Source organism: Erythrolamprus reginae, chromosome 2, assembly GCF_031021105.1.
Source record: "Erythrolamprus reginae isolate rEryReg1 chromosome 2, rEryReg1.hap1, whole genome shotgun sequence".
Lineage (NCBI taxonomy): Eukaryota > Metazoa > Chordata > Lepidosauria > Squamata > Dipsadidae > Erythrolamprus > Erythrolamprus reginae.
Genome location: NC_091951.1, coordinates 206,223,904 through 206,251,164, shown reverse-complemented (window position 1 = coordinate 206,251,164; position 27,261 = coordinate 206,223,904). Strand labels below are relative to the sequence as shown.

Below are 27,261 nucleotides of genomic sequence, written 5' to 3'. Positions count from 1 at the left end.
GAGAAATAGAGACACAAAGAAAAATAGAGACACAAAGAAAGAAAGAAAGAAAGAAAGAAAGAAAGAAAGAAAGAAAGAAAGAGGAAAGGAGAGTGACAAGAGAAAGGAAGGAAGGGGAGGAAGAGAAAACTCTGTGCTGTTATTTTTAATTGTTCCATTATTTAGCATGTGTTAATATTTTATACTGTCCCTACACCTAAGATTGATTTTACTGCCTTTCTTTTGCCCAAGGCTACCACATATTTTTCAGGAATTTACCTGCATTCAGTGTCTATAGTCCAGAACATAATATGTGCATGTTTATTTTGTACATCAGGTTGAATAAGTCCAGCTTAATATGCTATTCCATAACAAGACACATCAGCCATAATACTAATCACTGTTTTGAACAATATGCAGGTTGATTTATACTGATGGTTGTTATTATATGTGAAATTATGACTGAAATATTTCTGCACCTATATTGGTTCTTACTGTCAGGAAATTTCTCATTAGTTTTAGGTTGCTTCTCTCTTTGTTTAGTTTCCATCCATTGCTTCTGGTGCTTTGGAAAATACATTGCCCTCCCTTCTTTCTGGCAGCCCCTTAAAAGCCTGTTGCCTATCATATTCTTGGGCAGAGCATGTGAGCCATTCCCTCCTTTCAGTGGTCCAAGAAAGTACTTCTACAGTATGTAGATAATAACGTTGAAATAAGATGGACAACATTTTTACAGAACTATAAATATGTTGAGCCTGGGTGTGACAAGGAATGGCTGGGAGGGGAGGGGTCAGGCGAGGCACCCCTTGACGTGAGTGACATTGAGTTGGCTTTGCCCATCCAGTCACATGACCACCAAGTCTTGTCCTCTGAGTCAAATGACCATGAAGCCATACCCACTGTCACAGGACCATCAAGACACTCCCACAAAATAAGCCACTCCCACAGAACCAACAGTAAAAAAAAAAAATAGAACCCACCCCTGCCCTGCCCTGCTGGCATGCTTGACATTTCTCTACAGCAGTCATTTAGTTATTGATTGTGCAATTCAGGCAAAGGTATCAACTCTGAGGCTCTTGCTGCTTGTGACTTCTGCCGTTTCCAGAGATGGTATTTCCTACATTTCTTCTTTTTTCTGCAGCAAAAAACTATAGATCCCAAGCAAATAAGAATCACGATTGCAATTGTTCCCACGATGATTGCTAAGATATTGCGCTGGTAATCTGTGGAAGAAAGAGACAAAAGAGCTGAAAATCAAATAACTACACACTCCAGAGAGCTGCAAGTATATTAGGACTTCCTGCCAGTTGCTGCCTGTTTGAACCGCTTCTTTAGAACTGATAGCAGAGATTTACTGCTGCTCGCCAAACCAGCAGCAATGACTAGTGGTCCACACTCCCAAACTAGTCCTCTGGCCACCACAGCTTGCAAAAAAACCCACCCCCCACTCCTCTCCACATTCACAAAAGCTTCTGCACATGTGCGATGTGACAGGCCGAAATGTACATTTTCATCACAAATGCGAACCATACCTTCAAGACACAAATACACCCCATGTCTGTTTTGAAAAGGGAATGTTCTAGCTTTCATAGCTGAGTGAAAAATACAATAATTACACACAAATTGCAATGCGTACTGTAAATCTGTATTTACTGTACATGTTGCATTTCTGGAACTTTAAGGTGTGTGGACTTCATCTCCCAGCATTCTCCAGTTAGGGCAGTGATAGTAAACTTTTTTTCTTGGCAAAAGAGCGCATACCCGCACTTTAGTCCATGCACACCCATAATTCAATGCCTGAGGAGGGCAAAAACAACTTCCACCAATCCCCTGGATGCCCTCTGGAGGCCAGAAATGATCTGTTTCCCAGCTTCAGGTGGGCCCAGTAGGCTCATGTTTCACCCTCCCCAGGCTCCAAAGGCTTCCCTGGAGCCAAAGGAGGGTGAAAATTCTCTCCTTCGTCCCCCCCCCCAGAGGCTTTCTGAAAGCCAAAACACTCTCCCAGAGCCTCTGTGCGAGTCAAAAATCAGCTGGCCAGCACACAGATGCATGTTGGAGTTGAGCTAGAGCAATGGCTTGTGTGCCAGCAGATATGGCTCCGCATGCCACCTGTGGCACCTGTGCCATAGGTTACCATCACTGAGTTTGAAGCATTCTTTATCTTTAGTTTCAAAGTTCTGCTGAATCTCAATGTGTCTTGCTATTTATTGTTTTTTTTGTCTGTGTGTCTTCAAGTTATTCTTCACTCCTGGCAACAGAGAAATCCCTGCAGATTTCATGGCAAGATTTTCAGAAGTGGTTTGCTGTTGCCTTCTTGCTAGGGCAGAGAAAGACTGAACGGCCCAAAGTGACTCAGGCGACTTTGAGCTTAAAGCAAGATTAGAACTCAGTCTCTTGATTTTTATCCTGGTACTTTAACCATGTACTGTTTGCATATGTGGTTTCACCCAGGTCTGGCATTTGAGTGGGAGAATACTCAATTCCTATTGGTTGATGGATCTGACAGCTCCCTATAAACGGGCTGGGTGTCAGACTGTGAGTTGCTGGTTGTACAGAGAAGTTGCCAAGTAAAGAAGTTCCTTTTGAAGTCGGTCTCCTGTCATTATTCCCACAACTCAACAGTGGCGATGAGGGCCTAGGAGCAGGAGAACAAAGACGATCTACTCAGGCACTAGCAACCAGCCAAGCAAACGTCACTGAGGATGTCTGCCTTCCATCCACAAGCGCCTTTCAATCTGGCTAAAGAGAGGAGGTTCGAGTGCTTCTTGGAAGCAAATGACCTGTTGGTCATGACAGATAACTGAAAAAGAGCATTTTTCTTGAGTCACTGCAGCCCACCAAAACCACTGAGTCCCTGTCAGACCAAACCCTGATAAACACCAGAGGTGGTTTCCTCACGGTTCGGACTGGTTTGCATGAACCAATAGCTACCGTGATGATGTCGCTGAACCATATCAGTTGGTGTCAGTCCATGCATACCACTATATTTAGCCTGAGGATAACCGACATCAACTCCAACTATAAATGCATGTTGAGTAAGGCGTTGCAGCAGAGCACCTATTCCATGTTGATTGTGCACCATCTACTGCCCTAGCTGGCTGTTTGCTAAATTGGACCTGGCCTAGGCATACCAACAACTGCCAGTAGATGGCACTATCACTGAGATTCAGATCATTGTGACTCACAGAGGAACTTTTAAATGTCACAGGCTGCACTTTGGGGTTTGTTCCAGAGTATAATGGAATGCTTATTGCAGAACATCCCCATGGTCGTGCCCTATTTTGATGACCTCAATCAGCTCCTCTCCTGAGTCAGAATGCTCCTGTCAAAGCTGCACAATATGGGGCTTAAGGCCAAGCACAGTATATGTTTCTGAGCTGCCGCATAGACAGGAATGTCATCCACACCACAGAGAGAAAGCTCGGGGCTATTCAGAAAGCTACAGCCCCCAGGAACCAGATTGAGCTGCAAGCTTTTCTTGGGCTCTGAAACTTCTATAACCTTTTCCTGATTGAGTGACATAAGCCCCCAAACTATAGTTATTCTTGTTCTTTATAGCAAGAGGTGAACTTACATTCAACGTGTATGGTCACAACTCTAACAGCATAGCCATACTGATTGGTAGCATTACAATGATAAATGCCACCATGCTCTCTCTGGACTAGCTGTGGTACCCCAATGTTATAAGGTCTCCCATCTTTCCAGCACTGAACAGTTGGTGTGGGGTTTCCCAGGGATGAACAGCTAAATGATGTCGTATTTCCCTCCTTCCAGATCAGTTCTTGGGGACAATTGGAATCATCCATTTGGGGACCATCTAGAACGGAGAGAAAATGTGGTCAATTCCACTGGTAATTTGGAACAAACTATATGATTGGCTTGAAAACAGAAAGCAAAATAAACCAGTAAATAATTAATTTAGTAGTGTAAATATGATGATTCTTGACTATATTAAAATAGAACAATTATGTCAATGAATAATAACTAAATATGTTAATGTAAAAGATTATGTAAATATAATAATGGAAAAAATTACATAAGCATGGATTTATTGTAGGTAAATTTAGATGTATTATAAACTTAGAGGTTATGTAGTGTTGTTGTATGATATGGTATTGTATTGTTTTCAGTATCGGGTTGCTAGCAGTGCAGATAAGAATGGCACACCAGTAGCGAAAATTGAGCTGCGTGTGCCACTTCGCTTCTGCTGCGGGTGCACATGTATGTCCCAGCCAGATTTTGCTTCTGTGCATGGACAGGAAACAAACCTTGTGAGGGGATGTGCATGTGTGTGGGATTTTGGTGATTTTTTTTGCTTCTCCACATGAGCAGAAGCAAAAAACCGCACCAAAATGTCAGGTGTGCACGTGCCCCTTCATAAGATTGTGCAGAAGAAAAATCTCACTGAGATGCGCATGTGCTCCCACAGCAGAAGCCAAGCTGCGAGCGCAGCACAGTAGGTAGCAGTGGAATCGGGAATCTGCCCCTGGTTGTTTTGACTTGTTTAAATCTTGTACAGTGATCCCTCGATTATCGCGAGGGTTACGTTCCAAGACCTCTCACGATAATCGATTTTCCGCAGTATAGTGGTGCAGAAGTAAAAACACCATCTGCGCATGCGTGCCTTTTTCCCATGGCCGCACATGCGCAGATGGTGGAGGCGGGGAGCGACGAAAGTGCGGAAGCCGACAGATTGCTTTGAATGCCGGCTGCCCCCGCCCCCCCCAGCGCCTCCGGCACCCTCGCCGCTACCGCCCGCTCGCCGCTTGCCCGCCTGCCCAATCCACCCCTCTCACCGGCTAAGTAATGTAATTTCCATCCCTTCCTTTTTAGCCTTTTAAATGCATCTCCCTCGTCGCCCAATAATAGCTCGTTCCGGGGTTTGTTTTTTTTGACCATCCAACACGTGTTTTCCCATTCTTGGTGAAATTTATGTGACTCTTGGTGATGACGTATGACGTCATCAGGTGGGAAAAACCGTGGTATAGCAAAAAAAACCGCGGACGTATTTTTAATTTATTATTTTTTGAAAAACCGTGGTGTAGCGTTTCGCGAAGATCGAGATCGCGAAAATCGAGGGATCACTGTATACAGTATATGTCTTTTTTTTTAAAAAAAGTGTAGGTATGTCTTTTTTGTTATTTTTAAATGTAAATAATAATAATAATAATAATAATAATTATTATTATTATTATTATTATCATCATCTTCTTTTGTTCTGCAAATTTGCTGCACATTTGGTAAGCCTTTCAGAGTTCTTAAATTCTAAGAATAAAACATAACCTCCTCACAGAAAACGGTGAGATTTTGAGATATATTTCTTTCTTTGTGGTTTCCATCAACGATCAGGATTACTTTGCAGGTGAATTCCCTTTCATTGTCCTCTTGCTGAGCGATCACTGCATGTTGCAGGAAATCTACGTTGCCGAATGCTAAGATGTCGGCAGCATTCGTGATCTGCATCCGATAACCAGGAGAAGCAGTGCCATCAGCGATGCACGTAATGTTCACTGTTTGATTGACGACAGCTTCTGAACTGCCAACCTGCAAGTTGAGTTTTGGTAAAGCTGCGAGGGAACAGAGCAGATCAGTGATTATGCATCTCCGGTGAGCTAACTTAATTATAAGAAATGCGCACGAAGGCCCTCTAAATCTTTTTTTCTTTCATGAATGAAGGTGACTATATGTGTCCCAAGATAATGTTCCAGAATCTAATCTGGGTCAATCACTGGGACAAGGGATTTAGACTAGTCTTCCGAGCTTTTGGATTTGTGCTGGAGTCCATCCTCAGGGAATATTCCATATTCCAATAGATCAACCACTGCCTCAACCACAAGCTCAACTACCACTACCTCAACCACAAGCTCAACTACCACTACCTCAGCCACAAGCTCAACTACCACTATGTCAACCACATGCACAACCACAACAAACACTACCTCAACCACATATGCAATCTCAAACATCTATTAACCAGCCAAGCAATTTATCCTTACTCATCAAAGACACTCTTGGACACGAACAAAAACTAATAACACTATTCTATTTGGGCTTGATGTCACTAACGAACCTGATATCGCAATGGTTCACAACATCATTGCATCAAAAATCCTCCCAAAAGATATCATTGAAGTTTCCAGAGATGACACCAAGTTTAAGTATAGAGATGGCCCCACGATTCTGTAGAGTCATTTGCAAAGATGAGTTCAGCAAATGAAAATAAACTCTATTAATAGAAACGACTCCAACCACAAAAAAACCTTTGCTCATGGCCTGACCTATCCATTCTACAATGAATGCGCTCCCACAAACACTGGACAGAATTTTAAAAAATGTCAAGACCAAGGACACTCTGACCTGTAAATTGACTACCACACTAACTGCATCAAAACTAAGACCCACAATCCACCTTTCAACATTCAACCCTAACCCATCACACAAAACCAGCCCAACATCAAATCCACCTTCAACCAAAACCAAGCCCACATCAACCAACACTAGGTATGCACACCTCTTACTTCCTCAATATCAACTATTGCTAATCTTAAATGCAAACTAATGAATGCAAGAAGCATCGTAAACAAAATACCTGAAGTCCTCTTACCAAAAACTGGTAATTTCAACATCATATTTGTCTGTGAAACATGGCTAAATGCAATCCCTCCCCGACTCCATTATCACAGTCTGAACGTGAAACTCGTAGAGGAGGGGGTGTTGTCATCTTCTATTAAAAATTACTAAACCTAAAAAATAGACATGATCTCGATCTTCAAGAAACAATCGTCTGTGAGCTGTCCTTAAATACCACACTTTGCTTCCTGCTATGTTATTGTGTGAAAGTCTGAACAACTAATTGATCTGAAACAACATAAGCATTTTGATGAGTAATAAGAGGAGTTGGAATGCATAATTAGTATGAGTGTGAGATATTGAGATAAATTATAAGTCAAAATGTATTTTGAATCAATTGATGTATTTTTAAGATGCATTTAGTTATGACAAAATAGGGGACAAGAAAAACAAACAATGAGGAAAGAGTTCAAGGAAGGTGAGAAAGCAATAGGCCTAAAATTAAGAGGTACAAGAAATAACAACTGTCTTGGAAAGTTAAGCCAACAGTGGCTAAGTTGGAGTAAAAAAATTAGAATCAATAAATGGAGAACCCAGAAGACAAAATTAGGTTTTCTTTTTGGAGGTAGCTTTTTTTTGGTGACATATACCTGGAATAAAGAATCTTATACAAGTAAATGTCACAATAATAAGAATTGTTTGGAAGAGCCATTGTTTGTTTAAAATTTGAGAATATACCATCAGTTGCTAATCATGAGGTGAGTCAGGACAAAAACACTCAGGGAAAGGTAATAAGGGTGGAAGAGGGAGTAGAAGTGGGGAGAAGAGAAGGAATAGAGAAGAGATAGAGGGGGAGTGAAAGAGTAAGAACGTAGCAGGAAGAGATAAAGAGAGGAGGGGAGTGCAAGTGGGGAGAAAGTGGGATGATTGTTGATGTAAGTGCAGAATAAGATATTGGCTTTTGCATATCAAACATCAATACAATAGAGAGTCCAAAAATATTTCACAAGAAGAGTCCTCCACTCCTCTGCTCGCAACAGAATATCTTATTCCACCAGACTTGAAATTTTGGGTTTAGATACCTTAGACCTTCGTCGCTTTTGATCTGACCTAAATGTAGTTCATAAAGTCATCTACCACAATGTCAATAATTTCTTTAGCTTCAATTGCACCAATACAAGAGCACACAATCGATTCAAATTTAATATAAACCGCCCCAAACCTGACTGCAGAAAATACGACTTCAGCAACACAGTGATCAATGCCTGGAATGCACTACCTGACTCTGTGGTTTCTACCCAAACGCGTTGTGCCTACCCTCCCTGTCCTACTGTCCTATTGTCCAAATTTACTTATACCTACTTCGCTTTTGTTTATGTTCATACCAGTACCTTCCATCTTGTACATTTTTTGACAAAATAAAACAAACCAACAAATAAATAAAACCTCTCTCTAGCATGTGTGTTTTTTGAGTGTGTGATCTTGGAAGCTGTGTTCTACTGCTTCCGAAATGTTTTTGATCTATGTCAGGGTGTGCCATGTAGTTGGCCTTGTATCTTGTTTCTTCCTTTCTCTCCCCACTGGGTTGCACAGATGTCTTGTAACTAATATACCAATAATATTTCAGAAGCAATAGAATGCAGCTTTTGAGTTCTGCAAGTGGGCATCACACACTGCCTAGAGGCTACCACACAAAGACAAATTATGCATTGGAAAGATTGGTTGGAGGTGGCAGATGTATGCTTCCTATGTAATCTAGTGGATCCCCTTCATGTATTGCCCCTTTGACTATGTAAAACAGATGGGGAGGAAGCTAACCATCAGATTGCAAGCACACGAGAAAGTGGTCTAACGAGAGGACCCAAACTCATTGGTAGCCTCACATTGCAATGAACATGGACATACATTCAATTTTGCAACTGCTAAGATGTTGGACAAACAGGTATATAAAAACAGCCAGGGAACTGATAGAAGCCTGGGAAACTGAGTCCCTCCACAAGGAACAGGAGTGTTGATTTACCACCAGCTTATCAAGTATATAGGAGATGAGGAATTGGCAGCACAAGAAAACAACAACCAATGACTTAATAGCCAGTTATCAACACTCCAATTAGCAACAAAAAATCCACACACAACCAAGCTCCATATACATACTCCACAGAGAATAGCCCAAAGCACAGACTCTGCTAGAGAGTAGTTGCTTAAAGAAGGGCTCAGCACAAGTCTGAAAATTGAGAGGCCGGGTGAATCTCGCCGGGCCGACATTTGCAGTGGTGGGGAGGGGCAAGAATACAGTCTCCCAGCCGGGCGCACTCGCGCACAGCACGGGCGCACCCATGTGCTGCTAATGCAGCACATATGCTATTTTGGGCCGGCCAGGTGAAATTGCCACTGGCTTGACATTCCTGGCAGCTGGGAGGGGCGATAACACTGCCTCCCAGCTTTCTTTGGGAAGTGCGGGAGCGCCCTTGAGCAGTAATTGGCTCGCAAGGGCTGCCAGGAGAGAGGGGCATGGTTTGCAGGCCTATTTCAGGGCCTGCCCTTCTCATCCTCTCTCCTTTTGCTCCCTGCTCATCTCCCAATCGATCACCCACCCACCCTCCGCTCTATCCAGGGTGTCTTTCAGAGGTCGCCCGTGGGGGCCGAGAAGGAATTTTTTGCAATCTAGTAGTTTCATTTCAGATTGTTTTTTTCGCCTTTTGCACCCTGGTCAGGTGTGAGGTTTAAGGGGTTAGGAGTGTATCGGTTTGTAGATAAGTTGATTTGAAATTTATTTTATTATTGGTCTCTATTTGGCAGAAATGGGGCGGAAAGAGTGTCAGTAGCAACTGTGTGTTCTCCCTTGGGCATCTTTTGAAAGATGATGGGTTCCTTCATCACACAACTCATGCTTCCTCCCCGGACGGAGCAGTGTGAAGGAGGAGCGCTTGGGGCTCATCCATGTCATTTCCTGTTTCGGGTCATGGGGGTTGAGCCCTCCCACACGCTGGGCGTGGCTTTCACGTTTGGATGAAGGCGTGTCACGCTTCACCCTTACCAAGCAAGGAGTTACACCCATTAGTTGCCCAGGTATGTTGTGTTCAGGAATTCCGCCCCATTTAGTTCCCTCTGCAGGTCTCTTTCTTTAATTCAATATAGTGACCCATTTTCATCCAGCTCCTGTGTTCGAGTGTTCCCCGTCCAATGCAATGTGGAAGACTAAACCTCTAATCCCAGTGACCAACCCGAATTGGATCCTTGTTTTCTTTCTTTCAGTCAATAAATATAAACAGAATGATTACAATAATGGACCAGGACAAGAGAGACTCATGATCAAAGACACCCTAGATATAGAAGTTTACTAGGTGACTTTGTCTCTTCACTCTTTTCTCAGCCCAACATACATCACAGGATTTTTCTTATGAGTCAAAATTGTAGCTTCGGTTCAGGACTGTATTTTAGAAGAACATATGTATGAATGAATGGTTCACAAATATTGAGAAGAAGCAAACAAGGTTAGAATGACAATTTTTTTCCACTTCTTCTTTTCTGTTATATATTTAGTTAAGCCACTGATCCCTCTAAACTCTTTTTTAATCTATCAACATCCAATACAATAATCTGAAACAGACCAGCAAATAAGTGATTATATTTACTTCATTTACTACTTTCATCCTATGAATAAATGTCACTAAAGCTGATTTAAAACTTAAAAATAAGAAGCTATAATATAGATCAGTGTTTTTCAACCAGTGTGCCGTGGCACACTAGTGTGCCGCGAGACATGGTCAGGTGTGCCGCGAAGCTCAGAGAAAGAAAACAAGAGAGAGAGAAAGAAAGAAAGAAAGAAAGAAAGAAAGAAAGAGAACAAGAGAGAAAGCAAGCAAGAGAGAGAGAGAGAGAGAGAAAGAAAGCAAGAGAGAGAGAGAGAAAGAGAGGGAGGGAAGGTGGGAGAGAGAAAGACATAGAGGTAGGGAGGGAGGGAGAGAGAAAGAGCAAAAAAGAGGAAAGAAGGAAGAGAAAAAGAAAGAGGGATGGAGAAAGAGAAAAAAAGAGGAAGGGATAGAAAGAGGGAAAGAGAAATAGAGCAAAAGGGAGGAAGAGAGAGAATCTTTTTGTCCAATATTTTTTTAGCGCCCCCCCCCATGTGCCCCATGGTTTTGTAAATGTAAAAAATGTGCCGCGGCTCAAAAAAGGTTGAAAATCACTGATATAGATTATAGGTTATAACTAGGAGTGTTTTTTTTTTTAACAAATACACAGAGAAACATATTTAAATATTGGCTCTGCTACATTGCCATATTTATGTAAATGTAAACTGTAAAACCAAGGTTGAAGGTTCCACATCTTTATGAAATGCAGGGGCACAGTCGGCTGGCAATGTGAGAAAAGCTGGAAGCTGTTTCTCAGTTATCTGCAATCAATTTCCCCAAACCCTGGCATTCTGTTCCATGCTTCATTCTTTCCAGTGGTTTATGTAACACTGGCCTCTGACATTGCGAAGATTCACCCACATCCATCCCCACAGTCCTTGTGGCAGGAGCTGGCCGAGGGCCAACCACAACAGGTTTACATTAGATCCAAACTCTGTATGTACTTAATTTGATTAGGAATATTGGTTTGGTTCACCCTTTAATAGTTGTTCTCCACTCTCAATGAAAATACAGCTGGGATAAATTTCTTATTTCTTCAATTCCGTTCATTACATGATTGTTACATGCTGTTTTTATCATTGTTGTTAGCCGCCCCGAGTCTACGGAGAGGGGCAGCATACAAATCCAATAAATAAATAAATAAATTACAAAGAGGACTCACTTCAGCTATTTAAAGTACCGGTATCCAATTTTTTTAAACTCATGTTTTGTTTTTCATAATGAGTCATAACTTACAATAGTGGAAAAGAACTCTTCTAAATCTCTCTGTGTTAGTAGTTACAGATATGAGACTCACCAAACACAGTCACCATCTTTTCCACTGTTTTGGTCACTGGCCCCAGAAAGACTGTGCAGATCAACCTATGATCTCCAACTGAGGAAGAGGCTATCACAGCCTGGGCACTTGCCAAGGCCCCCATCACAGTGGTGTTGAAGGTCAGAGGTTTCCCTGCAAACCGCAGATCAAACACGGCCTCTTCGGCTGGGAAAACCTCAGGTGCATCACACGTCACTTTCATCAGGGTCCCAGCTTCTAAGAACGGACCAGCGTGGAGCTGGGGAGTCTTTGCAAACTCTGCCCACGAAATAAGAGAAATCATGTTAGTTATTTCAAAAGAAATCACACCCACAATAGTATAAACAAACAGATAAACAAAATAAATAAATAAACAAACAAATAAATAAACAAAATAAACAAAATCTCACAGCCAACCCCCACTCAGTAAAAGACCTTGGAATACTAATATCAAATGACCTAAGTGCCAAAGCCCATTGCAACAATATCGCCAAAAAGGCTTCTAGAGTTGTTAACCTGATCCTACGCAGCTTCTGCTCCAGCAATCTCACACTACTAACCAGAGTCTACAAAACTTTTTCCAGACCCATCCTTGAATACAGCTCATCTGCTTGGAACCCATACTACATCTTGGACATTAACATCCTCGAAAATGTCCAAAGACATTTCCAAAGAGCCCTTCACTCCTCCACTTGAAACAGAATACCCTACAAAACTAAACTTATAATCCTGGGTCTAGAAAGCTTAGAATTATGATGCCTTAAACATGATCTAAGTATTGCCTACAAGACCATATGCTGCAACATTCTACCTGTCAATGACTACTTCAGCTTCAATCGCAACAACACAAGAGCACGCAACAGATTCAAACTTAATATTAACCACTATTGACCTCAGCAATCGAGTTGTCGAAGCGTAGAACTCATTACCAGACTCAGTAGTAACAACACTTAACCTCCAACATTTTCCCTTAGACTATCCACGATTGACCTCTCCAGGTTTCTAAGAGGTCAGTAAGGGGCATGCATAAGTGCACTGGTGTGCCTTCCGTCCCCTGTCCAATTGTCTCTCCTTTATCTCCTTTATCTTTTCTTCCTTTCATATATCTTCTCCATTTTGATATCTTTTCTTCTATCCTTTTCTTTATATATATTGTATTACTACATGTCTATTCTCTTCAATGTGTATTGTGTATTGGACAAAATAATACATAAAATAAAATAAACTGTAGGGGACATCAAAGCTATGTAAAAAAAAATTAAAATGGTGGAATAGGTAGACCAACCCCTCCTGTGGAGAATTAATATTATCTAGCCACAGGGTGAAGTACAGTATGTCTAAATCAGAACTGGAGCAATGGATGGAATCTCACCAAAAGTCCGTATTGATATGCTATGGGAAGTGTTTTTCAGAAGTGGTCCTCTTGGTCTCAGATCTATAAATGTTTGGCAGGTGATTGTTTTGTTGTAGTCATCTTTCTCAGCTATCATGCTATGCTTCACCACAACATCAGTGGCTTCAGGCTCAGTCTGCTCCTTAAAGGTTTTTACCAGAAGTTGCTCTTCCCCTTTCAGCAAGGTCACAGTGAGGTCCTGGATGGGGGCTACATCAGAAACCTGGCATGTCAAATTGTACTGCTTTCCCACTTCCATTTCTGGTACTGGATCCAGCTCAATCTTCTGTGGAGATTCTGTAACAGAATAAGATATAGCCAAACATCTTCAATGTTTAGAGGAGAGGGGACAATGAGTAAAATCATAGTTTCTCTGGACTTAATTCCATTGCGGTTGAGGAATTTTTTTTCCTAAAGCACATCTGGGATAGAATGCAGGTAGTCCTCGACATGGAACAGTTGATTTATTGATCGTTCAAAATTATGGCACTTACGACCATTTTTGGCACTTACGACTTTTGCAAGCATCCCCATGGTCACGGGATTTACATTTGGATGATTGACAACTGACTCATATTTATGAGGGTTGCAAAATCATGTGATCTTTCGGACAAGTAAAATCAATAGGGAAAGCCAGGTTCACTTAACAACCGTTCTACTAATTTAAGAATTGCAGTGATTCACTTAACGAATAAAGCTCCCGGATGGGGGCTACATAAAAAACCCAGCATATCAAGTGTTTGCCCACTTCTATTTCTGGTACCGAATCCAGTTCAATACTCGCTGGACATTCTGAAATAAAATAAAATGTTCTAAATCAATTTTGTTTGATTAGCATATGCTAGAAATACAGAAAAGCAATGACACGGCTCTTCTGTTATTTATTCTATGCAATAAAATTCTCTCTAAGTGTATATTTTCCTGTACATTCTAAGTCAAACTTAAATATCTATACACCTCTATGGGGAAGTGGATGGCATGCCTTAGCTTTCCCAAAAGAAATATCTTGTCTCTTATCATCTGAAAGATCTATTTCTATTTACTTGCCCTAGTTAGATAATTATTTCCATATTTTGCCTGCATTATTGCTAGACATTAATGTAGGTGATCCTCACCAAAATATTTCTATAATCTCATAATTCACAGTTTCACTTTTGCTGCAGGAGGGTGGGGGTAATTTGTTTCAGGGAAAGGATTGATTTTGAATTGTTTGTTTATTTATTTATTTATATTTCTCCTATAGCAATTTGAAAGCATGCAAATGCAAGTAGATTAATAGATACCACTTTGGTGGTATGATAACAGCATTTTGTGCACCTTGGAGTATAGTCATGCTGGCCACATGACCATGGAAATCTCTTTAGGCAATGCTGGCTCCTTTGGCCAAGAAATGGAGATAAACCCTGCTCCCTTGTGTCAGATACAACTGGACAGGGAAAATTGTTACCTTTTATTTATATTCCCCATTTCTAAACTGCCTAACTCCTGCAAAGAGGGACTCTAGACATTGTATATTTGTATATATATGAGTAAGGTGACCTTTGAATCTGCATATTCCTTCCAATTATTTTGCCATTTATCTAGCTAAAACCAGAAGCCTTTTTTGAAGTCTCTTTCTATTGATGAAACAGGAAGCCAAGCACCAGATCCATCGCCACTCACTACATTTGGCTGATTAGTTTCTGCAGGTAAATTTTTGCCCTCTGTGTTTGACACTCTGCTTCTTGATGCAACTGCATTCTTTCCTGAGTTTCTCCTGAATCTGAGCCAGGTTCTGGAAGGATGGCAGCCATCCTATTCCCACACAAAATCAAGGAGCTATAGTTCCCAGCCTGCGTAACTTTGAGATGATTGGACTTCACTTCCTAGAATTCTTAGTAAAGACCACATTGATTGGAGAATTCTGGAGGCTGAAGTCCAACCATATTAAACTTCTCCAGTTTGGGTAACACTAGAGCATAATTGACACAATCCAGCAAGTGACTTACTATAAATAAGGATGTTTGCCTTTGGAGATTTCTTCGTTCCATTCTTACAGACAGCATAGCACATAGGGCTAGCTGCCCAATTGTCTATATTGCTGAGACGAAAGACTTTCCAATTGGTTCCATTTTCTATGGTGCGTTTTGTATAGGCAGACTCAATGCCAATATTTTCAATTGCACAATTGCTTGTGCAATTCAGGTCAAGAGAACCTCCAAATTCCACCACAGGATTTGGTGGCCAAATTTCCACATAATCTTCTTCTGGAGTACCTGAAATCAAAACAGAGACAGCTGGTACAAAAATGAACTGAAACAGGTGAGTAGAGGAAAAGTTAGAAATTAATACTGAATAATAGAAAACCGAATATGTCTCTACTTCAGACATGGACCTTAAATAGGGAGAAACTTGCAAACTTAAAATCCTTATTTGGAAATAAATTCAACTATCATTTACCATTTTTTGGAGTATAAGACACACCTTAGTTTTGGGAGAGGAAAATGGGGGGGGGATCAATCTACCAGGTATTCATCTGGCCAGTGTCTTAAGTTTTATTTTATTTATTTATTTTATTTATTTATTTGTCAAAACATGTACAAGATAGCAGGTATTGGTATAAACATAAACAAAAGCAAAGTACCGTAGGTACAGGTAAATTTGGACAATAAGACAGTAAGACAGGGACAGTAGGCATGCTGGTACACTTATGTATGCCCCTTACAGACCTCTTAGGAATGGGGTGAGGTCAGGGATGGGCGTGGGCCCAGAACGGTAGGAACGCCGTTCCAGTAGCGGAAATGGAGCGCATAGCGTAGCTCCATTACCACCAGGTATGCATGCGTCATGCAAATGCAACTGGCACGATTCTGGTAATAATTACTGGGTTTTTTGTTTCTGTGCATGCACAGAAGGAAAAAAAGTGGCAATTTTTGCCCAAATCTTCTGCCAGAAGGACGTCAATGCTAGATTTTGGCTGCTGCTCTTGCACAGCACCTGAATCTCGCTGTGGCACCTAGAGTTGCAGCTAGGACCAGCAGCAAAAGCGGCCTGCCCGAGCTCCTGCTGCATGGCCTGCTCTCTGCTCTTCTGCACCACAGGCATTTCTCGGCATGGTGATGGCACCCTGAGCAAGTAGTGGCCTTTGGAAAAACCAGTGCTGTGCCTGTGGAGCAGGAGAGAACAGAGCAGGACGTGCAGCTGGAGCTCGGGGCTGCCCGGCCTCCCCACCGTGCCACATGCCATCTTCTCAGTGCAGCAAGGAAGAAGCTGTCGCGCAAGCACCAGAGCTAAAGGTAAGGCAGGTGGCAGGCAGCGGAGCACTTGGGTCACTAGCAGCAGAGCCGCTGCTCGTGGAAGGGCAGGTGGCAGAGGTACTTACTTGATTTTTGCTGGTTTCTGGCTTTTTTTGCTTCTGTGTATTTGTGGAAGCAAAAAAAAAGCTGGAAATTGTTGTGTATACTCCCTTGCAGCTTGAGGAATGTTCAGATTCGGAGGATGAGTGGAATTTAGAGATAGTAAATTTCCTTGTTCTATCAACAGTTAGCAATGTTAGTGAAGACCATGGAGCTAATGACATACACATGAGTTTGGATGACTCAAATGGGGGAGATGATAGATGGAGGGACGCTTAGAAGAAAGAGGGAGGAGATATTAGTGTGAGTAATTAATTAATCAATTACCTCACATCCAGGGGTAAAACGGAAGAGAAGCTGAATTTGTTCAATCTTGCAATCTAAAGATGGTCATGTCCTGGACTTGCTCTGGATCGTAAGCTATTATGTGTGATTTATTACTTGCTTTTTATGACTCCTGGCTAGCCCTGATTAGTTATTAGTTTTAGAATGACCTGTGGAATGTTTTTATGTTACTGCCAAGCTTATCTACTTAATTGCTGAGATAGAGATGAGGAAAGAAGAAAACTGAGTGCAAAGTTAATGTCTGATATGCAGTGCAGGTTTTGTATGCTCAGGTTAAATGAGCTATGCAAGCATTTTAATTTTTGACCATCTAATCATGGTAATGTTATTGATTTTGAATAACAGATTAGCTGGACCATGAAGGAAAGATAATATATATAGAGTGGGATGGGTGGGGCGGGTCCAGACAGTGGTCAATTTTACTGGATCTCCAATTGTACAAAATCCAAACTCTGTATGTACTTAATTTGATTTGTAGTTGTTCTCCAGTCTCAATGAAAATACAGCTGTGATAAATTTTTTATTTCTTCAATTCCGTTCATTTCAAAGAGGACTCACTTCAGCTATTTAAACTATCTGATTTTTTTAAACTGATGTTTTGTTTTTCATAATAAGTCATAAATTAAAATAGTGGAAATGAACTCTTCTAAATCTCTCTGTGTTAGTAGTTACAGATATGAGACTCACCAAACACAATAATTGTCTTTCTCACTGTTTTGGTCACTGGCCTCAGAGAGACTATGCAGATCAACCTATAAACTCCAGATGAGGAAGAGGTTATCACAGCCTGGGCGCTTGCCAAGCCCCCCACCACAGTGGTGGTGAAGGTCAGAGGTTTCCCTGCAAACTGTAGATCAAACATGGCCTCTTCGGCTGGGAAAACCTCAGGTGCATCACACATCACTTTCATCAGGGTTCCAGCTTTTAAGAACTGACCAGTGTGGAGCTGGGGATCCTTTGCAAACTCTGTGCTCAGCAAAGAAATATTGCACTTCCCACTTTTCCTGAAATTGTCTGTGCTCATCACCAACCTTTCTCTTCACTGCAGGCTTTGAAAAAGACATGTTTGGGGCTATATAATATATAATTCCACTTGGAGTCACTGTTTCAGTGTTTAGCGGCTAAACTTTAGCCGATGCGTCTTTTCCGCTTTTTTTCTGTCCTGCTGAGTAGCAATTTCCACCTCTGCTTCTGAGCCCGGGGTAATGGCGCATGTTCGCAATAAGCACGACTGATGTCCCGCTTCCGAGAGCAATATACCCCACCATGATTGGTAAGTACATTAAGCTCCGCACACAACACTGAAAAGTGCCATTCGTATCAAACTCGGGCCGCACTAACATTAAACTTTGATTTTGAGGTGGGGGCCGCAAACTATTGTCCCGAGGGCCGCAGTTTAATACTTCCAATGTTGAAGCATTTAAAACTTCTGGAGGCAAGCTGTTCCACTGATTAATTGTTCTAACTTTGAACCAATTGTATTCTTTGGATACAGAGTATCTTTTTAAAAATTGTAACAAATTTATTGAGGACAGGAAGAAAAACATGAGAAATGAATGCTTCTTGTATGAAACATTTGTAGCAAAGTAAAATAATTTCTTCTTCAGGAGCAAAATAAACCAATTATAATGAAATTAATTATTAATGTTTAGAATGTTATAAAATTTATGTACAACCAGCAAATACATAGATAATTTTAAATTTTAATAAATCTCCCTGAACCTTCTGATATATAGTCAAGTGTTTTGATTGAACACCTAATGCCATTGCCCTAGCTCAGCTCCAACATCCATATGTGTGCTGGCCATTTGATTTTTGGCTCGCACTTTTGGCTTCCGGAGAGCCTCCAGGGGGATGGGGAAAGATGTTTTTACTCTTCCCCGGCTCCAGGGAAGCCTTTGGAGCCTGGGGAGGACCAAACATGACCCTACTGGGCCCACCAGAAGTTGGGGAAAAGGCCATTTCTGCCCCCCAGAGGGCCTCCAGGGGGTGGGGAAGCTGTTTTCGCCCTCCCCAGGCATTGAATTATGGGTGTGGGCACTCGCACATGTGCAATAGCACACCCCCATGATCTTTTGGCACCTGAAGAAAAAAAGGTTTGCCATCACTGCTATATAAAATCGGTGACATTGCCAATATGTTTTATCAGCCCCTGGAACATATGGGATTAGCCCTATGGGATAACCCATATGGAATTGGTAGCCTCTGTATTTCAGATATTTTATAAAAATAAAGCCCTGCCAGCTTTATTTATTTATTTTTATTTATTTATCTTGTACAATACACAATAATACACAATGAAGGTTATAGAGGATTTAGTAGAGAAGAAATCCGAGATATAGGAGAGACTATAGGATAGAGGATGGAAGGCACTCTAGTGCACTTATGTACGCCCCTTACTGACCTCTTAGGAATCTGGAGAGGTCAACCGTGGATAGTCTAAGGGTAAAATGTTGGGGGTTAGGGGATGATACTACAGAGTCTGGTAATGAGTTCCACGCTTCGACAAACCGATTACTAAAGTCGTATTTTTTACAGTCAAGTTTGGAGCGGTTAATATTAAGCTTGAATCTGTTGTGTGCTCTTGTGTTGTTGTGGTTGAAGCTGAAGTAGTTTTTGATAGACAGGACATTGCAGCATATGAGCTTCTTCTTCTTCCATCTAATATAGGGGTCCCCAAAACTTGGCAACTTTAAGACTTGTGGACTTCAACTCCCAGAATTTTCCAGCCAGCTATGCTAGCTAGAGAATTCTAAGAGTTGAAGTCCACGAGTCCAACTTATGGAGATGAAGTCCAAAAATCATTTGAAGACCTCTAGCCTAAATAAACAAAAAGTCTATGTGCCAGTGAAGGGCTACCAAAACTTTTACTACCAAACTGTGGGCGTGGTTTATGCAGGACACCCTGCATTTTCTTTCAATATCTTTCAGTACAAATTGGGGTGAAGCTCCATTTTCGTTACCCCACTGCATCCCTCCCGCCCGGGCAGTAGCCTACCCCTGGTCAGTGCCCAGCTGCACTTCATCACAAAGCAGTTTCCAATGTTTTCCCTTTCAGTTCGTGCCCAGTTGGGCTTGATCAGAATTTTGATAGCATTCTTAAAGCAGACACAACTTAATTAGGAAGTAAAGTACAGATCATACTACTGTAAGTGGAGTTTCACTTTTATTCACTTGCTTTCTGAAGATCAATCAAATGTTAAGAAAAATGGTAATAAGAATAAAGATGACTATAATCAACAATACAGGAAATATTCCATGGAGATTTCTTACAAGACAATTTCTTCCCGTCTGCTTCAATTTTAATTTTCCAGTCAATCCCTTCAGAAAACATGTTTCTTTCTCACGTTTTCCAAAATGGCGTCAGTTTCAAATAACAGCATGGAAGGATTACAAATGCAATAATAATAATAATAATAATAATAATAATAATAATAATAATAATAATAACAACAACAACACAGCCCCAATCAATCAGGCTTCTTTCTTACTAATACCAATAAGCCATTGTTCCATAACATATCGTCCTAGCCTGGGGTTCATTAAAGGCATTATCTGGAGAAATTGGGGATTATGTGTTGGTGCTGTATGGCAAGTCCTTGATTTATACTGTAGTCCTCAAAAGCTTAAAGAAAATGATTTGAGTGGAAAGATTATATGGAATTTTTGCTCAAAGAGAAAAAGACTGAAAGAACGATTTCTGGTTTAATGGTTTATTATATCTAATATTTTTTTCTTATTTTTCTTTTTACTAGTATCATGTATATAAATATTATTATATCTTTACATACCTCCAATATGTACTTGACAAAACAAACAAATAAGTAAATAAACAAATAAGTAAATAAATAAATAAGCAAATAAATAAATAAGTAAATAAATAAATAAATAAAAAGAGTCAAAAGAAAATGGAGAAGAGAATAAGATGACAATTACTTGATGGAACAAAAGGTAGAAGGCATAACTATGTTTTCTTCTCTTGTCATTGCTTTTCTTTTTTTTCTTGCATTCCATTTTTTGTTGTTTTAATTATTTATACACACACACATAGATGTATTATAGGAGGGAGACCGAGAGGGAGGTAAAGATTTGGGTCTGCTATCATAGACCTTAAACTATATAACTACACTTAGGGCAGGCAGATAGTGAAAAGAGAAATACTGTACATGCTTTGCTGGCTTCTGATACCACCAGTCTTATTTTTTCTAAGGACTGGCTACTTAGGCGTGCCATTTTGTGAAAGAGATATAAATTGTTTTTAACCTTTTAATGGTCCTCCATACTGATATGTATAAGTGTTTGGCGAATCAAAGTCAGATAGACAGAGCCCAAGCATGCTCAAAAACATGCCTGTTGCAATATTTTTCCACCATATAGAATCTCTGATCAAATTAACTTATTAAAAAGTTGCTGCTCTGGATCTCTGCCTACTAGCCTCCATATTCAAATCATAGTCTCTAGGGTTAGCGTGACATGGCAGCAAATCTGGTCAGGGTTTGCTGTTGTGTATAAAAGAACCTCAAGCCCCTTCCACGGAATGTGCAAGATGGACATTAATCTCATTCCCACTTCCTACTAAAATTACATTTTATCAGGATCTTTCCAGTAGTGGGTCCTAAATCCCGTTGCTACTAGTGCCTCTTGTTGTTGCTGCTACCAGTTCACAGAACTGGGCTGAACTGAGAGTAACCTACCACTGACTCCTTCCAAACATTTGTCTCTTTTTCGTGTGTTGGCCCTTGATATCTGAGAGAATGACAGCTTTTTAATGTGCTTTTTGAACCCCTCAGATGATCACTAATGTTGGGGATGGAGCCATGTTCCTTTATTATGAGACCCTCTGTTGCCACCCCCCCACCCCCCAGGGTGCAGAAATCCAGAATGAAAGGGAGAATTGTTGTGAGATGGGGGAAAATCAATGGATCTGATTAATCTCAGAGAGGCACCAAACCAGTAGGAGAAACATGGAGGTTTCCTTTCTTACCGTGAATAACAGCCCAGGTTCCTACAGCAAATAAGAAGATAAATTTCTGCATGTTGCACTTCCAGTCTCTTGGGTTGGCTGTGGTCTGGATCAATTCCTGCCCCTGAGAGAAGCCAGCCAAAGTCTGGATCAGCCCAAACAGAATGAGAAAGCAAGGAACAGAAACGAAGTGAGCTCCTACAATCAAAACTGCAAGTAGTTTCTGGGAACGCAGTTATCGACTACTTCTGGCAAGCTGTGTTAACGGTATTGCAGCTTCAGGAAATAACTTGCTTCCTCCCCATAGAGGCTCACTGAGCACACTTTTCCGGCCCTGACAGCCTTAGTTCGTTGTAGATTATTGTCAATTATTGCCAATGACACCGAAAACCTATATTGTCAATAAAGCATCTCATTCTCCTGTCCTAATTAAGTCTAACGTTTACCTGTTCTATGGATATCGAGGGTAGAAGTTACTTATTCAGCTCTATTTTTCTAGCTAAGAGCAAAAGGTTAAACTAGCAACCATGTGCTCACCTGCTTGCTTATTTGATCTATCTGTAGGCTAAGTCAATCATTGTAATTTTATACACAAGAATTTTGTTATAAAAAAAAATAAGCTGCAAGTCCAAAGAAGACAGAGCTTTTAAACATGAGGCAGCTCTGCTCATCTCAGAGAGATATTTCCAATCGGACAAAGCATTGTTCAAAAATCATGTCTCTGTGTCTGAGATTTCTACATTTTCCCACCTGAGAAATTACCTCCCCCCCCCCCAATTTATTTATTTATTTTATTTTTATTTATTTATTCTTTGTCCAATATACAATACATATGAGAGAGAATATACATTATTGGAATCTAATTGACTCTTTCAATATCCTTTCTTGGTCAACCATTCTAAACCTTTCACTACCAGCCTCCATTATTCATATCATTTTGTATGTCAAGTGATCATAGCCTTTTTACCCCCTTACCTATAAAAATACCCATAGTTTCAATATGTAAATACTGAGATCTAATATTAATTCAAATGCTAACGGATTTCCTTTGGTGGTTCTTGATGGTTTCACTTTTTGTTTTCCCATGCTAACCATCTCCATCTTATCAATTAAGAAAAAGGACATACTGTAATACCTTTTTGGGATGCACTGTGTGAGAGTGCTAGTGTGTGTATGTGTGTATGTTTGTGTATAATGTACTTTAATATTCTATAAATAGATCTAATGTTGCTCTTTTATGGCTTAAGACACCTGCTTTATAGAAACATAGAAACATAGAAGATTGACAGTAGAAAAAGACCTCATGGTCCATCTACTCTGCCCTTATAATATTTCCTGTATTTTATCTTACGATGGATATACGTTTATCCCAGGCATGTTTAAATTCAGTTACCGTGGATTTACCGACCACATCTGCTGGAAGTTTGTTCCAAACATCTGCTACTCTTTCAGTAAAATAATATTTTCTCACGTTACTTCTAATCTTTCCCCCAACTAACCTCAGATTGTGCCCCCTTGTTCTTGTGTACACTTTCCTATTAAAAACACTTCCCTCCTGAACCTTATTTAACCCTTTAACATATTTAAATGTTTTGATCATGTCCCCCCTTTCCCTTCTGTCCTTCAGACTATACAGATTGAATTCATTAAGTCTTTCCTGATAAGTTTTATGCTTAAGACCTTCCACAATTTTTGTAGCCCGTCTTTGAACCCGTTCAACTTTATCAATATCTTTTTGTAGATGAAGTCTCCAGAACTGAACACGGTATTCCAAATGTGGTCTCACCAGCGCTCTATACAGCGGGATCACAATCTCCCCCTTCCTGCTTGTTATACCTCTAGCTATGCAGCCAAGCTTTCTACTTGTTTTGCACTACCCCTAAATCCTTCTCTTCTGAAGTTTTTGCTAACACAGAACTGCCAATACAATACTCAGATCAAGGATTCCTTTTGCCCAAGTGCATTATTTTACATTTGGAAACATTAAACTGCAGTTTCCATTGCTTTGACCACTTATCTAGTAAAGCTAAATATATAATATATAAATATATAAAATATATTTTATATTTTAAATCAATGTGCATGACTGATAATCAAAAAAGCATTTCCTGTTTCAGTTTGCCCCCAGTATTTTACTCCTCAAGAGTACAGTAATTGGACCATTCTCCTCCCATACCCAAAAATGTTTCCATCCTAACGAGCCAGGTCCCTAAAGCCATCCTCAAATGCATTTAGATTTATTTGATCTCATGACGTGGTTGTGGTAAAGAATGAGAGATTTAGTCTGAACAAGTCAGAGCAATTGGATGCACCTCAGTTTTGACTGGTCTATTCAGTCAAAAGCAAGGGGCCTTTTCCAAATTTTACTGGGGTTCGGACTGCATGAGAATCCAATGGATTTAGCTCATAAGGGCCAAACTAACAGCTAACTAACTGTACAAACCACCCTTACAAATAATGACATTATGGCCAAAGGTTCACAATTACTCTGTTTGCCAATACAACCTGGTCCAGTTGTGTCTCCAAAATCGTTTTTTCCCCCCTGCCTTTGTTTTCTTTTTCAGGAAACTTGCAGTAGTTCTTTTCAAATATCCAGTTTGTTTTTATTTTCATCATATATTAGATAACAGATTACAAGGTTAAGGGTACATAAGACAAGGCCTAAGCCTAGATCAGTGATTGTGAACCTATGGCATGGGTGCCACAGGTGGCACATGGAGCCATATCTGCTGGCATGTGAGCCATTGCCCTAGCTCAGCTCCAACGTGCATGTGTGTGCCAGTCAGCCAATTTTTGCCTTGCACAGAAGCTCTGGGAGGGTGTTTTTGTCTTCCAGAGAGCCTCTGTGGGGATGGAGGTGGCCGAATTTACCATCCCTTGGTTCCAGGGAAGCCTTTGCAGCCTGGGGAGGGCGAAATACGAGCCTACTGGGCCCACAGAAGTTGGGAAACAGACCTCCAGAGGGCCTCCGAGGGGGTAACTGTTTTCACCCTCCTCATGGGTGTGGGCCCATAACACGTGCACCCTCTTTCGGCACCTGAGAGAAAAAAGGTTTGCCATCACTGACCTAGAGACTAACAGAGCTAGAGGTGACCTTGGAGGTTTTCTAGTTCAACGCTCTGCTCAATCAGGAAACCCTATACCAGGGGTCTCAAACTCACGCCATCATGGTGGCATCACATGATTTATTAGGATTCCCCCCCCCCCCCTTTGCTAAACCAGGTGGGGATGGGGCCAGCACGTGACACATCTTAAAAGTCTCTTCTTAAAAGCCTCCAGTGATGCAGCACACTGCTGGTTCATATTTAAGCGATTGTCCACTAGGACTTCGAGATCCCTCTCTCAGTCACTGCTATTGACCTAAGTATCACCTATTTTATACCCATGATTTGGGTTTTGTTGCCTGAATTAGAACCTTACTTTTGTCACCATTGAGAGAAAAGCTTGTGAGGGAGCGGAGAGATTTCACTGTACGTTTCCATTCCATTTGTCAACCTCCAGTCTGAGGTAGAGTTTAGTTTGAAGGCCTGGGCACCGTTCCTGGGCCCACCACTGGGGGGCCAGTATGTTCCATCCACTTTCCCATGGCTTCCTTCGCCCTCCCAAGGCTTGGCATTTAAGAATTTAAAAACTTCAAGGGCATGGTAAAAAAGGAAGGAAGGAAGGAAGGGACAGTCACACACTTTTATGGGCCGGACATATGTGCTCATATAATCATGTCCCTTTCATTCTCCAAGCTGAAATTAATGGCCAAAAGGTCACTCTGTTCCTGCTTGCTGCTTCAAGGCATCTCACTTTCATTAATTTATTCTTTTGCACAAACATCTTTTCTTTTCCACAAACATATTTCTTTCTGCAGGGAAGAGTCCTTCCAACACATGATTGCATTTCCTATTTCTCACAAAAGAATTCTAGTGTCAGCGGTTCTCAGCCTTCTGTATCTTAAGGTCCACTAGTCGTTCTTTCAAGGACTGGGTCACAGCATTATAGAAACCAAAAAGTTTCCTCCCGTCCCCCAAGAGATAAGTATTACCGTGGTGGGATTCAACCCATTCAACAACCGGGTTCACTGAAAATGTGAATGTGTGCGCATACACACACATGCACACAGCTTTTGTACACGGACAGGTTCCACCACATGGTGAGGGTTGACCAAGCAACTTTTGGGCCCTGCTTCGCTCCATCTCTGTTCTCCATGGTAGAGGTGAACAGTGAGAGGGTGGCATGCTTACCTTTGGTGAGCAGAATGGGCAAGGCACAGAGATTAGCTGGACCGTGTGGTGAAGGAAAGATAATATACTGTATAGGGTGAGGTGGGGTAGGGTAGGACGGGTCCATCCAGTGGTCAATTTTACTGGGTCTCCAATTGCACAAAATCATAAGAACCAGTTCGTGTGAACTAAACTGGCTGAATACCACCCCTAAATAACAATACAATAATAATAACAACAGAGCTGGAAGGGACCTTGGAGGTCTTCTAGTCCAACCTCCTGCTTAGGCAGGAATCCCTACACTACTTCAGACAGATAGTTATCCAACATCTTCATAAAAAACTTCCAGTGTTGGAGCATTTACAACCGCTGGAGGCAAGCTGTTCCACTGATTAACTGTTCTGACTGTCAGAAAATTTCTCCTTAGTTCTAAGTTACTTCTCTCCTTGTTTAGATTCCACCCATTGCTTCTTGTTCTACCCTCAGGTGCTTTGGGGAATAGGTTGACTCCTTCTTCTTTGTGGCAACCCCTGAGATACTGGAACACTGCTGTCATGTCTCCCCTAGTCCTTCTTTTCATTAAACTTGTCATGCCCAGTTCTTGCAACCATTCTTCATATGTTTTAGCCTGCAATCCCCAATAATCTTTGTTGCTCTTTTCTGCACTTTTTCTAGAGTCTCAACATCCTTTTTGCATCGTGGTGACCAAAGCTGAATGCAGTATTCTAATTGTGGCCTTACCAAGGCCTTATAAAGTGGTATTAATACTTCACGTGATCCTGATTCTATCCCTCTGTTATACAAAACACATTTAAATGTTGACAGGCATTCTCTAGTCATATTTTTAGATCTTCCCCCTGACCAATGAATGATTGATGAATTATTAGTTTGATAGGTTTTCTTTTAATTATAATTTAATGGGATTTATTTATTTATTTATTTATTTAATTTTTATGCCGCCCCTCTCCGTAGACTCACAGCAATAGCAAACACAATGTAAAATACAAATCTAATATTTAAAAACTAAAAAACCCATAATTTAAAAAAACACACACAACATACATAATGTATTATTAATTGGATTTATATTATTGTTCTGTTTTTGTACATGCTGTGAGCCATCTCGAGTCCTCGGAGAGGGGCGGCATACAAATCCAATTAAATAAATAAATAAATAAATATTTGTCATTAAACACTCATTTGAGGGCTTGAAGTTTCAGTGAGTTAGCAATGAAGATGAGTTGCATATGGGTACTCTCGGTTTACTTCTAAGTCCCATCTGCAGCATGCATGCAAACAATTCAGAACTACTGTTCTACCCCTGCTCAGTGCCAGGATGCAAATTAAAGCATCCCCGAAGAAGGCTGTCCAGTTATTCCAAGTGCTTAAGCATACACTACAAAAAATGAAACTTTCTTCCAAAAGGCACTTTCTCCTCCCAGATGACCATGAAGTAGGGCTCAGAGTAGGATCTCCTCAACAAAATCAAGAAGCGGTGGTGGAATTCACCTGTGCAGTTGCATGCTTTCTCTGGCT

The 27,261-nt window shown here is 40.9% G+C and overlaps 1 protein-coding gene across 1 annotated transcript; it reads right to left on the bottom strand.

Moving 5' to 3' along the window:
- Positions 1–286: 286 nt before the first annotated feature.
- LOC139161839 (intercellular adhesion molecule 3-like) lies at positions 287–21,734 on the bottom strand. Its single transcript, XM_070741472.1, has 7 exons — positions 21,536–21,734; positions 14,860–15,126; positions 12,851–13,168; positions 11,479–11,757; positions 5,271–5,546; positions 3,554–3,796; positions 287–1,202 (listed from the first exon to the last, which is right to left on the bottom strand). Exons 1-7 carry the CDS (start codon positions 21,585–21,587, stop codon positions 1,012–1,014), a joined length of 1,626 nt encoding a protein of 541 aa, XP_070597573.1. The 5' UTR covers positions 21,588–21,734; the 3' UTR covers positions 287–1,011.
- Between the last annotated feature and the right edge of the window lie 5,527 nt (positions 21,735–27,261).